At 37.0% G+C, this 14,712-nt stretch overlaps 1 protein-coding gene across 5 annotated transcripts in view; it reads right to left on the minus strand.

Annotated features, from left to right (window-relative positions):
- LOC132145684 (receptor-type tyrosine-protein phosphatase U-like) overlaps positions 1-14,712 on the minus strand; it is a 259,638-nt gene that overhangs the window by 98,031 nt on the left and 146,895 nt on the right. For all 5 annotated transcript variants that reach the window (XM_059556881.1, XM_059556878.1, XM_059556880.1 and 2 more), the window contains exon 5: positions 13,629-13,744. In XM_059556881.1, coding sequence (XP_059412864.1) covers positions 13,629-13,744 — 116 coding nt within the window. The remainder of the gene's footprint in view (positions 1-13,628; positions 13,745-14,712) is intronic.

Below are 14,712 nucleotides of genomic sequence, written 5' to 3' on the forward strand. Positions count from 1 at the left end.
AAACTGGTTTACTCTGAATGTGTGCAAAAATATTTTGGATTCATAGCCTCTAGGGGTGCACCGAAATTTCGGCCGCCGAAAATTTTCGGCCGAAATGGCATTATCGGTTTCGGGCCGAAATAAAAAAAACAGCCGAAAACGTAAACCGAAAATTAATGTCACCCGCCCTTCCCATCCGTGTGCAAGCGAGGTTTCACTCACGGTCGAGCTGTTATCACGCGTCTGCCTATCAAAGATTAAGCATGTCAAAGGGCTGTCACAATCAAAAAAAGCTTGTCACAAAAGCTGCACAATCGATCGGACCAAGCAACACAAGTTTCGAAAACGAAAACAGGGAATCGATTTTAACGGCCTTCTCTCGGAGCGCGTCCAGCTCGTCACTATACGCTCGCAGCGAACGCGCGTCACACAGCAACTGCAGGTTCTGACACACACACACACTATTAGTGCATAATATCAATGTAGCCTTCAGTAATGTTTTTCATTGATGTTATGGCAGTCCACATTGCTGACTTGTGCGCGTCTCAAGCGCCCTCTTTACGTTCGCCCTAATGCCTATTTAGTTGTCGGTGGATTTGCCTATATTTGGCGTTGAAAACGGATCAACGCCAAATATAGGCAATTTACTAACGATTCATTGAACACTTTGCCTATGTCTCAAAAATCGAACAGGATTTTTTTTTCACAAAAGTGACAGCCCTATACGAGAGGACACCAAAGTTGCAATATGTAACATTTGTTCTGCAAAAATCTCCAAAATTGTGGGGTTTTTTGCACAATTTTTAAAAAACTATTTTATTTGATGGAACATAAAACTTGAAGAATAATTATTATTTATATTTATTGTAAAAAATATTTTATGTTTTGTTATGTAACTGTTAATAAAAGTTTGATTATTATATTGTGATTTTTCAATTCAGATCCATTAAATCCAAGCAATATATATATACGTTTTTAAAAGAAGCCATTTTCGGCTTCAGTTTCGGTTTTCGGCCAAGTGCATCCTAAATTTTCGGTTTCGGTTTCGGCGCAGAATTTTCATTTCGGTGCATCACTAATAGCCTCCTTGGGATAGTCGCCCGTGAATGTACAACGGCATGAATTAACGGAGCTAAACCTGGGACTACTGATGCATGGCAATGGTTTTCAATGTAATTTCTCTCTTTTTCTTTCAAATTGTAAATTTTCTGGTGCTCCCCCTTCCCTGTTTGTTTGTTGGATTGGATGGATGTTGTTTTGTTAATATATATATATTTCTTATTTCAATGTCATTGCTTAATGCTATGTTGGCAAATATGCTATTGTCAAATAATCCTTGTTGTTTAAGGCTAGTTGTTCTGTAACATGTTTGTTTGTTAGGCACGCTGTTGCTTTAAGCATATTGTTTGTATTTAACATGCTGGTAACATTTACCGTACCCAGTTAAACTCACCACAGCTAAACTGTTGTTTAAGACTGTCTGATATGGAACAGGCTAGCTGCTTTAGGCTCATCTAGTACTGAGAATGTGGTTTCATTAAACATATCCTAAATGCATGACTATTATTTCCATCGGGCTGTGTTTAAGTCAGTGATATGTTGTTGCTTAAAGCTATACAGTGCATTGGTAATGTGCTTCATACTTAATGTGCAGTATGTAGATTTTGCTACTAAAGGTGTTATAAATGCTAACGATTGTCTGGATAGGACAACATGCTGTTGCCTAAACTTCGGGTACAGACCATATGCTGTTCTTCTCAGCTGCTTATTAAAGAAGAGCATCCCTTCGCTGGTCCTCTTCTTAAACGACATGCTGCCCCAGTCTATGCTCTTTCAGGAGCTCTTTGCTTTAGAGTTATTAGGGTTTTGGGATTTTGCTTGCTTGTTATGGCCTGTTAGGGCCTATCTAGTGTTCAGTATCATTTTTGTTGCTAGACTGGCTTGTTGCTTTAAGCTAGTGGTTGTTACACTGTAAAACATCATAGCCCAAATAAGTTATATGAACTTACTTTTCCTCTTTAAATTAAATTGTCATTTTAAGTTTTGGATACTGAACATAAGTTTATAAGTTATTGAAAATTTAAACGTAAAGTCATGTGTTGTCTTGACTTCTTCTGAGTTCTGTCTGGTTGTAAAAGTTCATTTAACTCGTGTCTGTAAGTTATATGTTGGGGGGGGGGGCGATACACGGAGAGCGCGAAATACAGAGAGAAGTCATCGCCATTTTGAGTTAATGCAGCTGCCTGGAGACCTTACACGAATTCGTGTCGAGAAACACAAAGAATGCGAGGAAGGTGAGTTTTTGTTTTTTTATTTGTAATGATAAATGAATAATGTTGCGATTTTTGCATGTTAGCCAATTTGACTGTGTTTCGAGAATGTAATACGACAACACAAGTTTTCCCCTCGTTTTTCCAGAGCCTCAAACGCTAAAATATTTATATCACTTTGGTTCACAGTGCTTATATTTTAGTTGGTGTTCGGCCTGAAGTCTGTAGGTATTATTATTTATTGCATTGACCGTGCTTAGCAAGTGTAAGACCGTGGTCAGTTGAGCCACCGTCTGTGAACACCCAGTCAAGCCTGTCGCCGCCCGCATTTTGCTGCACGTCTGTTTGTGGAATTAAAGTGTCGCTGTACATTAAGCTTACAAGAAGCGTCTTCCTCAGCTTTTTGGCCACGCCACGCATTTGTACTGTAATTAAAAAATATGTTCAAATCCAGGTAGCGGCTGCTTGACCGGGTGTAACGTTACACAGAAGAAGACGCGCTTGACTGGGGCAATATAAGGACACGGTGTTTTCCCTCGCTAATTTGACAGTTTCCTAGAGCCTCAAATGCTAAAATAGCTTAATATTTTACTTCGGGTTTCAGTGCTTATATTTAAGTTACTTTTAAACGTTACTGACAGCTGTTTGTCTACTATTTTTTGTATAGCACAATTTCATATTCTTAGTTTATATTGCTTCTACTGATATGCTACTGCTTTTCTGCAACTTTACAGCTGTTGATTCCTCTTCAAAGTTATTGTCACCTCAAGATATAAAGTGTCACCCAACAGAGATTTCAAGAAGCTGCGTGAAGGATGTTCATTTTACAATAAGGTAATTGTGAACTTGCTTATTTTTATCATTCTTTATTCTTGATTTTATTACTTGTGTCATGACCTCTATATATGACCTCTTTAATCATTTATGTTATATTATTTTTCATCTGTACTTGTGAGCCTTAACAGTTATACAGTGCCTTGATAAGGAGGTATGAATAAAAATGAACTCAATTTGATCAGTTTGCACTAATATAAGTGTTCTAATGTGTGTATATATATATATATATATATATATATATATATATATATATATATATATATATATATATATATATATATATATATATATATATATTTATATATTTATATATATTGGAGTCACTCAGTATTGTTTATAATTGTATGTAGGACACAAATTGGAACAGAAGAAAAGCTGCCTTGGACTTCTGTGCTTCCTTTCAGAGGAGACTTCTGAGATAATCAAGATGTGTGATGTAAGAAAATATATTTAAATCTTGTGAATGTCCTGATGATACTGAATTCATTGTAGAGCAGTATGTGTAGGGAAAAAGTAAATCAGCTTAACCATTACAATATATTTATTATTATTATTTTATCCCAGAATCAGTAATAATTTATGCTAAAATGCTTTTTTGACTGTCAGTTAATCTAAGTACTACACTATATATCGTGCCTAAACATGTCATAAATAATATAATGTACAAATATAACAAAAAAATAAAGGGTTTTTTTCCTTTTTTTTTTTTTTTTTTGCTTTATCTGTAATCTCAAATGCTGAATGTTGGTCAAGTGTTTACTATAAGGAAAAACCTTGGAGCATTTATTGGAAATAGACCAATTTCACATTGTGTTCTTATTGCTTTTAGTGAGAGTTTACTAGATGAGTATTGTTCAACACAGTCAATGACCATGTATTGTGCAAATCATTCAAAGGTCAGAAAGCTACATGTACTTGTTTATGTAGAGAACACTTACAATCTTTAAAGTGATTTATGAGCCGTTATTTTGTATCATTACACACGGCCTGCCACTCCTCATTTTTCCCCAATTCATGCCTTTTTCTTTCCCCCTCAGTTACATCTCCTATACCTCTTTTATACCACTCATCTACCTTTCTTCTAGTTCTGTATATTATTAGAGAATCTTTGATGTTTTGATGAAATGGATGTTTAAGCACTTGTATTTCTAAATTACTTTTTAAAACCTGTTTTCCTACAAGAATTTGTATTTTCAAACCAATGTTAAAGCTTGTACATTACTTGAATTTATTTCAATAAATGTTTACATTTTTGAGCAGACCAGTTACAAGTCTATTTATTATGAGCTGATTTGAGTTTTCTTGAACTGATAATGTAACATAGTAAGTTGTTTTAACTCAGAGCATCAAGTTGAAACAACTAATGACCATTAGTTTAATAAATTGTAAAACTTATCTTCTTGAGTTGAAACAAAGAGTATCTGTAAGTTGAGTTAACTCGCATTTTTAAGGCAGCAGGTGAACTTTCGTTTATAAGTTTAACCAACGTGAAATGTTTTACAGTGTACTTATTAAACTTCCAACAGCAAGAAGCTAATGTTTAAGCTGTTTAGGCCATCTGATTTTTCTCGAAATATGCTTGCTGCTTATGGCTCATCTTGTATTGGGAATGCATTTCATTAAGGTTCTCTGACTTCTGCAAAATGATGTGATTAAGCAAGCAACATGCTTGTTGCAAAGCTTACTAGTGTAATGGTAAGGATTTTTGTCTATGTTCACACGGGTTTGTCAATTGGAGACTACCAACCTATAAACTGAGTTGATTTGAGTTATTATATGTTGTTGTTATAGAGTTTTAATAGAATGCTGAGGCACTTAGGCCAGGTAGAATCTGAGATTCTACCTGGGCTGGTTATTATTGCTGCTCTCTCTGCTCATTCATGACAGGCTGCATGGGTGGGCAGGGAGTTTTTTTCCCAGAACAGAACCATACGGCCACACCAAACTTCATTTGAATTATTTATCATTTTGATGATAGTGGTCCTGACAGAAATATGGTTATGCACACAAGTACAGATAGCATAATTTAGCTGGTTTGACCTTAGTCATGTTTCAGCAATAATATTGTTGTCTAACAAGGTTGAAAACTTATTTGAGTGTTTTGTCAAACTGTAATTCTGAAATCTGGGAAATTGTCAAATTTGATAATTCTGTACTTTATGATAAATCCGTAACTGTGTAAAACACAAAGGTTTTCTCTTAAGATGTGCTGTTATTGTTGCTGTTATATGTTGAAGTTGCTATTTTTATGTTTTTATCAAGAATATAAACACCCTTAAGTAATCACCCTATATCACCTTAACAGACTGTGGTTTTGAGTGAATGTGTGAAGTGCTTAGTATAGAAACCAATTCTCACTAATAACTCGTTTCTTATTAACATGCACATTAATAACATACTGGCTGTTTATTGGTACTTATAAACTATCAATGGCCATATTGTGGTAATTGAACAATTTCTGGTCACCATTTGCTTTCATTATAATGCTCAGACCCGCAGGCAGACTTCAAAACATTTCCTTCTGTATTCTACAAAATCAAGACATTCAGGTTTGAAACAGCGTGTGAGAAAATGACAGGATTTACATTTTGGGGGGAAATCAGTTTTCTAAACCTCACATCTAACAGCACAACATCCATTTGTTGTCTGAAAGAGCACCTTCAACAGCCTTCATCTTTTCTGAATTGCTTTGAAGCATTCATTCATGATGCTGGCAAACGGAAGAGAAAATAAACACAAGCCTGAAATAGCTGGCAGTTACACAAATGATGTAAATATCAGCATATTGCGGCTCACTGCTCTGTGCCTTACGGTCATGCCACAGCACACCAATAAATAATACACATCAATTAAACTGGTGAGCAAACAGCACACGTTCTGAACTATTCCCCTCCACCCGAGAAGCCAGCGCTTCTGCTTGTGAACTTGTGATGTACACAGACTGATTTGTTTGTAGTATTTAAACCGCAGTGAGAACACAGCTGAGAGACTCTCAGTCCAAGAAGGATTCGCTCAAAGCCAAAACACCATCAAAACACAAGCTGCAATTAAAGCATCTGCAGGGCCAGCACTCGACAGGAGCTATCATGAGGTTACCGGGGTTATCATAAGGCTTTTGTGATGCTAAATTGCAAAGATCTTGAGTTTTTGAGAAGAGCATGTCCCTGGCAGCCTAACAAATTTCTACGTTTCATCATAAAACAGGAAATTGGCAAGCAAGAAACTCAAGCAAGCAATGTCCGATCTCCCCCAAATATCACACGTTTTATAGGTGTTCTCTACTGAACACATACCCATGCCCATATTCAGTTACAGTCATAGCACCACCTGCTGGCAACAGGAAATTTCATGGTTAACACTGTTATGGACTCCTAGCCACATAAAAAGTGTCAGCAAGTGTTAAACAGGCTAGCAACATTCTAGAAACTTGCTATAACATGCTAGCAACACTTAGCTAAGTGCTAAATCATGCTATCAATGCAATGAAACAGGAAGTTACTGTAACTCCGCCATGTAGTTTCCAATCTGCTTCAAACTTAACATGCAACATGCTATAAACATGCTAAAGCATGCCAACAACACTTAGCTACAACATTATAGCATTTGCTTAAGCATGCTTTAATGAAACAGGAAGTTGCTGTAACTCAAGCATGCAATGTCAAATATGTGCCAAACTTAACATGTTTGTTATGAGGATGAGTACATCTTCATGCCCATATTTGGTTATAGTCGTAGCGCCACCTGCTAGCAACAGGAAATTACATGTTTAACACAGTTATGGACTCTAAGCAACATATATTATAAGTGTTAAATAGGCTGGCAACATGCTACAATCACACTAAAACATGCTAGCAACACTTAGCTAATTTGCTAAAGCTTGCTATGTATACAATGAAAAAGAAAGTTGCAGTAACTTAGGCATGCAGTGTCCAATCTGCCCCAAACTTAACATGTTTGATATGTCTCCTGGTCTGAGGACATCTACCTGCTCATATTATATTATATTTATAGTGCCACCTACTGGCAACAGGAAGTGACGTTTAACAAGGTAATCAGGGAACAGGAACAGTGAGACCAAATATGGACATAGGAAAATATGAGGGAAAACTAGATCATTACAAAAAAAAAGAAACAGTCCTTTGGTGTGACACAAATACAACAAACAAATCTCTGTAATTTGTCATTCTATCAAAATGAACATGGTATATTTTCGACTGACCCTAAACTGATAATTAGGCCTACTTTGTTAATCATACACTAAACACAGGAAATGCAGTTTTTCTAATTGTTTACACATGTATCACAATTGATTTATAGTAATAATAAAAGGGAAAGTATACAAAGCAAAAAGTCTACTAGTATAGTAGTCTACTGTGTGTAATAAGCAAAGTCAATGCGCCTGTGGACCCACGCACAGGCGCATTTTCTACCAACGTGCTCTTTAAATAACAAAAAAATATTGAGCCATTGACTTTAGACCAGTTTTGAGTTGGTCTATGGGCAGTCTATTTTCAGCTCTTTAAAATAGCAATGCGTCAGGAATGCGCCTGAACATACCTCTTTTTTAGACCAGCACGCCCATGGGCGCACAAATGAGCACAAATGAATTTGCTAATTAAACAACATGGTGCTGGGCGGGAAAATGCGAACGGCACACGACTGAAACTAGCAAACACCCTTTCGCTGCACCTTGTATCACATTGCGCCGGGTGTATGATAGGGCCCTAGAAGTCTAAAAGTCTTTTTTTTTTTAAGAAAATAATTAGAATAGAGAGTGCTAGAGTTAGAAGGTCAAATAAAGATGGAATAAATGTGTTTTCAGCCAATCATTGAAGATGGCTAAGGACTCCGCTACTGAGTTGGGCAGGTCGTTCCACCACAGGGAAACATTTAATGTAAAAGGCAGTGAAAGTGATTTTGTGCCTCTTTGAGATGGCACAATAAAGTGACATTCACTTGTGGGAACAAGGGAACATAAGTCTGAAGTAATGAATTTAGGTAAATGCACCAGAGGCAGTGGTGGATTTGTAGGTAAACATTAATGCCTTGAACAGCAGCTATTGGTAGCCAGTGCAAATTGATAAACAGAGGTGTGACGTGCATTAGCAATGTGGTCTGAGAAAATCATCTGATCATCAATCATAACTCCAAGTTATGCTTGATATGGCAAGCTGGATGGTGAAATTGTGATGAAACAATGGGTTTGATGGAACCACAAACAGGTATGTCTTGGCAAGGTTGAGTTGAAGGTGATGGTCCTTCATCCAGCAAGGAATGTCTGTTAGAAAAGCTAAAATGCAAGCTGGTATCGTCGGATCATCAGGATGGAATGAGAGGTAGAGTTGAGTTTCATCAGTATAGCAGTGGTATGAAAAGCCATGTTTCTGAATGACAGAAAAAAGAGATGCCATGTAGACAGAGAAGAGAAGTGGTCCGAGAACTGAGCCCTGAGGCACCACAGTAGTTATATGTAATGACTTGGACACCTCACCTCTCCAAGATACCTTGAAGGACCTATCTGAGAGGTAAGACTCAAAACACTGGAGTGCAGTTCCTGAGATGACCTTTGTAAATAGGGTTAACAGGAGGATCTGGTGGTTAACTCTGTGAAAAGCAGTGGATAGTTCCACCATGATAAGTATTGAAAATTTGGATCTTTTTGAAGACTCTTTCCAGTCTTAGGGCTATATATATATATATATATATATATATATATATATATATATATATATATATATATATACAGTATATATATGTATAAATATTATTTCATGGTAGACCGTAACAAACAAAGCCACGTGTGATCAGAATGCATTTTTTTAACCATATAAAAATTTATACATTGTAACTGCAGTTAGTAAAGCAGGTTTCTTATGCAGGAGTACTTGCAATAACTGCAATATAAAATTCAAGTTAAATGTGCCTATGCAAAACCCTGTAACGGCCTTATTAGGTATAATTTAAATGCATACGCTGGTTGTTGGTGATAACTGATATAAGGGAAGATCAGTGTGAATTGTTTGGCCTGTGGTACGGATTTGAAGAAGACATTAACTGCATTAATTTAAGGCTGGGTGCTGGGAGGCATGCGTGTCCCATGTGGTACAGTATGTGTGTGTGTGTGTCTACATGTGAATGTGCTAACCAGTTAGCAAAAGGAGTCTAGAGAGACAATTAAGATGAGAGAATTGTAATTTCAACAGGATTTTATGTTCTTTATATGTGCTGGCTTGTGTTAAATAGCAAGATTTCTGTGAAAAAGGGCTTTTGCACTAGACCGGCACACTCCCGACACAGGTTAAAGGGTTAGTTCAACCAAAAATGGATGAGTAATTTATGGGCTAATTTTCATTTTTTTGGGTGAACTAACCCTTCAAATCAAAGACAAAACAGTTTGGGTCTAATTCTAGCAAATTTCATAATCCCAAAGTCAATTCCATAATGGGCAACATTGAGTGAATAAAAATAATCCTAAACGTGTGCTGCATATTTTGAGTATTTAGATCATTTCCATTCGCTGGACTCCATGTTCAGTAGGTTCAGCTCATGAGGAACAGAGCTAGTCTCATCCTCTGTCTTGAAAGAGATTTTCAAATTGGATTTACATACAAAAAAGAATCAGTGCATGAAAAGAGAGGAAAAGAAAAAAGGAATAGAAAAAACAAAGGTTGTCGTAACTAAAGCCTGGGACTCACGTCCAATGCAAAAAACCTCAGCAACTTCAGTCGCCCAGAAATTGTTTCTGATGTTAAGCTTTGAGAACGATATGAAGAGAGGATCCAGTCAGTGATGGAGCCAGAGCTCAGTGATTGTTCAAGAGAAAGAGAGATCATACGCCAGGGAAGAGTTTCAGTACAGAGAAAACTGCCATTAAAACAATATGTGAGGGTGGATGTTGAAGGTAAGTATGAATCCACTTATAGTTCATAGTAGAGCTCTTCATGTATTTGACATGTGTCACACAAATCATATTATTGTAAGTCATAAGTCTCTCTTATTATATATGTGTGCTATTTTAGTTTGATAAGAACGTGAAGAGAATCTTCAAAGTCACTGGATTTTTGTGGATTTTAGCCAATGTGTGACACGCTTTGAGATCTACAGGCAATAGGACTTATACAAATCTGCAAAGTCTACTTTATAGTAGCACTACGGGTCATTTTCTTTCCAGTCAATTACTCTATAACACTCAAATGAGGGAATAGCATCAAGTTTGGGACCAAATACTGATTCCGGAGAAATTATGTTAATATATTACAATGAAAACTCTACTGTCTCACTAATGTAATGTAGTTTTTGGGGAATTACTATTTGTTAATATCTCAATCATCATTATATTGCATTGCGTTATATGTTTTATCACACATGTATATATATATATATATATTTCCAGTTATAAACAATATATCTAGGTATTATATAAAATATAAATAATACCAAACAATAATTTCTGACTGCTATGACTGAGTTGTGATGGTGATTAGTGGTTTTATTGCTGGATATGATCGCAGTCAAAATCCTGTTTGTGTGGGTCCGTCTGTGGTTGGGGGCGATTCAGACAATTAATCTGCTTAAAATGACCTACTTTTCATGCAATGCTGTTACATAATGGTTTATCTAAAATATTTAATAGTTCTCACTCAAAATAATACAGCACATGATCCTCTATTGCTTTATTCATGAAAAGGGTTGCTCATACCGTCAATCATACAACTACAAAGAACTTCTGTAAGTGTACAACTTTGAAAAAGAAAATTGAAAATAATAATAATAATAATACACTATGTACCTTTAACACCAAAAAGCTACTGTCATGCACTGCTACTGGACAAGGACTGAATGCATGGATTTTCAATTTGCTGTAGCTCGCTTTAATACTTGACTGCTCGATCACAACTCAGTTCAAACTTGTGTGACCTTTCCAGAGTAATGGAATTACACTGAACAACAGCAGTGAGAGAGTGAACACATTGTAAGACAAGAATCCACATGGCCAGAGGGGCAAGGGCTTCAGACCTCAGCTGTAAAGAGAGCAGAGGTCTATCACTGAGAGCTTATGCTGGGATTGGCCTGATGGGGGCGCTCACACAGGAGCCTAACGTCACAAGATCAAAGTACATGCTTAGATAGATCAAGAATTAAGAAATGTCCCATACAGGTGCCACACTGAATATGAAATAAATGTGCTGTGCTTTTAACATCACAAGTCAAGTGTCACTAGTGGTTTTGTACTGTGCACATTTTTGTGATGTCATCAGCCAATCATCATAGTCATCAAGTCGTTTTGGCTTAAAATGTCTACATTATGGCACCGATTACTAGCTCAAAAAAGTTCTGCGGTCCATGAGCTAAGATTTCAAACTATTACTAACAGTCTCCTGCACCAACCAAGCAACTGTCATTGAATTAAATGTACATGTAAAAGGCTGGTTCTCTTACAGACCAATTAGTTCCTCCATAAATCATAAACTGGATGTGAAAAAGAAATACTATCCAGTGATATTCCTCAAGAAAATTCTCTGCTCTCGGTGATACATTACAAAAATTCAGAGTAACAAAGAAGAGACACACTGTCACTGCATTTAAGTACATTTGTGACATGTTAAGTACATTTACATTATCACAAATATTCCTGATGACCTCATTAGATTTTGAAAGGAAAATTAAACTTTTGTGATAGCAAACTGCATAAGATAGTAAAGTTGTACTGATGATATTTGTGATCTTTATTATAAAGATTTATTTATTTAATTATTTATTCTGGGTTGTTTTTTTGTTTTAATAATAATAATAATAATAATTCATTACATTTATATAGCGCTTTTCTAGGCACTCAAAGCGCTTTACATAGTCTGGGGGTATCTCCTCATCCACCACCAGTGTGCAGCATCCACCTGGATGATGCGACGGCAGCCATAGTGCGCCAGAACGCCCACCACACACCAGCTTACTGGTGGAGAGGAGACAGAGTGATGAAGCCAATCAGCAGATATGGGGATTGTTAGGAGGCCATGATGGTCAGAGGCCAATGGGCGAATTTAGCCAGGATGCCGAGGTAACACCTCTACTCTTTTCGAAAGACATCCTGGGATTTTTACTGACCACAGAGAGTCAGGACCTCGGTTTAACGTCTCATCCGAAGGACGGTGCTTGTTGACAGTATAGTGTCCCCATCACTACACTGGGGCGCTAGGACCCACACAGACCACAGGGTGAGCACCCCCTGCTGGCCTCACTAGCACCTCTTCCAGCAGCAACCTAGTTTTCTCAGGAGGTCTCCCATCCAGGTACTGACCAGGCTCAGCCCTGCTTAGCTTCAGTGGGAAACCGGTCTTGGGCTCCAGGGTGATATGGCTGCCGGCATAAGTCCATTTTAAGTCCAAAATATGCCTTAAGGCAATTCAAGGTGTATTGCCCTAAAAAAGCTATTATTCCAGAGCAAATTAATCTTTTTGTTTGTTAAGATATTTTATTAAATGAAGAGTGTATTTTTATCAATCTTGGGTTTAGCTTTGGTCATTTTCTACACAGCAAAAAATTAATAAAAATATTTTCCAAAATATTCTTAAAGGCAATTCAAATTTTACTACCTTTAATACGGATGTATAAATATTTAATTTAAACAAGGCTAAATATTTTCTGCAGCGAATATTTATACTTAACTGACTTGTGTATGTTTTATTCAACACTGTACATAACGTAAGGATAGGGCTGTGCAAAAAATCAAATGCGATTTTCATGCGCATCTCATCACTAAAGATGCTCCTGTGATTAGAAGTATATCTCCAGCACGTGCGTTCAGATCAGGTTGCCAGGTTTTCACAACAAATCCTGCATATACATTTTTTGGAAGGGTTGCCTTGGTAAAATTCGCATTTTAGGGGCTAAATATCACGTTATTTGTATTGGGGTTGCTTCAAACCGCGGACATGAAAAACAATCGCAGACTTGGCAACACTGGTTCAGGTGGAGCGGCAGTTACTACACAGAGCCATAGTCTACCGACAACTAACACAAAATCGTTTTCAATATCGACAAAGAATCCCTTGCGATTTTAACATCGATTTTGTGTAGATTGTCAATGAATTACGGCTCGGTGTAGTAAATGCCAACCAGTGTTGCCAAGTCTGTGGTTGTTTTTCATGTCTGCGGGTTGGGCGATTGGGCTAGTTTTGAGAAACAACTGGGCAGGATTTGTTGTGAAAACCTGGCAACCCTGATCTGAACGCACATGCTGGAGATATACTACTAATTACAGGAGCGTCTTTACTGATGAGATGTGCATGAAAATCGCTTTCGATTTTTTGAACAGCCCTACGTAAGGATAAATAGCATTTAATAATAAAATAATTCCAACTATCCCCTACACATTAAATAGGACCGGGAAGAGCAATTGACGCTGCTTAATTAAATTATTATTATTATTATTTTTGTTTGTTTGTTTGTTTCCAACTTCCAGCAGTCCAAATATAGTATGTCTAAGCTTGCTGCTTCATTAAGCAACATCTGCTTATTAAAATACACATTCCCTCACACACTCACCTCCATCAGGAATGGGTCAGTCTTGGTGGAGCGCCCGGTCGCCACACACTGAAATGTGGCATTCTGTCCTGCGTTCACCTCCACATCCCCGAGTCTGGAGAAATGAGGCACTTTATCTGTGCACAAAGAGAAGAAACTGTTACTACTAGAGATGTTGCTCAAAACTGTAATCAACATGCGTGACATTCTGGTTAATTCAATGAATTTACAGTTAATTCTATGTCAGTATTTGTTGGAAATATACCAATTAAGATACGTCAAAGATATTACATTATTAATTATTACACTAATAAGCAATAATAACACTAACAAGTACAATTATGTAATCACATACTCATAGATGTATATTAGCTCTGTATTGCTTGGTGCATTACCAGTAGTTTATTTAATGATGTGAATCTCCATTCATATATATATATATATATATATATATATATATATATAGAATTGTAATCATTCAATGATATTTTTGTGTTTAATGGTTAAATCTGTTCAACGTTCTGACCTTAACCAACCAAGTGCATGTTCCCTGTACTATTTGTTGTCTTTCCTACTTCTTAAATCTTTTTTGCCCTTAACATTTTGCAGTAAATTGCAAAATAAAAATGATTTATTCCATTTCCCCAGTTGTTATGCAGTCCATTCATATCACTTATCTCTAAGCGTCATGTTTTGTCTTCATGCCCGCCGAATGCCTCATTTGTTCTTATCTGCCTGTGCTTGTCAGCTCAGCATCAAATCATTACACAGAGCACCTCTGCCATAACATGACTGCACTTCACTTATTCCCAACACTTTGCTGAAAACACAAGCGCTGCCAACTTTATTTTCTCTTAGAGTGAGTCTGAGTGGATGCAACATGACCAGTGCAAAACAAAACAGCAGGCCAGATGGTAAACGTTCGATTGAAATAAGGCTTGCACTTTTTTCAGAGCATAATAATGAAGTCTCCAAACATTGAATGACTGAAATGCTCTGAAACCATCATCTAGGACACATTCTATAGCTTTTACCTAAAGACGGCCTCTTGAAAGGCACTTTGTTCGCTTCCACACAATACATCTTGTCAGCAGCCTCCAGCTCT

Source organism: Carassius carassius, chromosome 8 (genome assembly GCF_963082965.1).
Source record: "Carassius carassius chromosome 8, fCarCar2.1, whole genome shotgun sequence".
Lineage (NCBI taxonomy): Eukaryota > Metazoa > Chordata > Actinopteri > Cypriniformes > Cyprinidae > Carassius > Carassius carassius.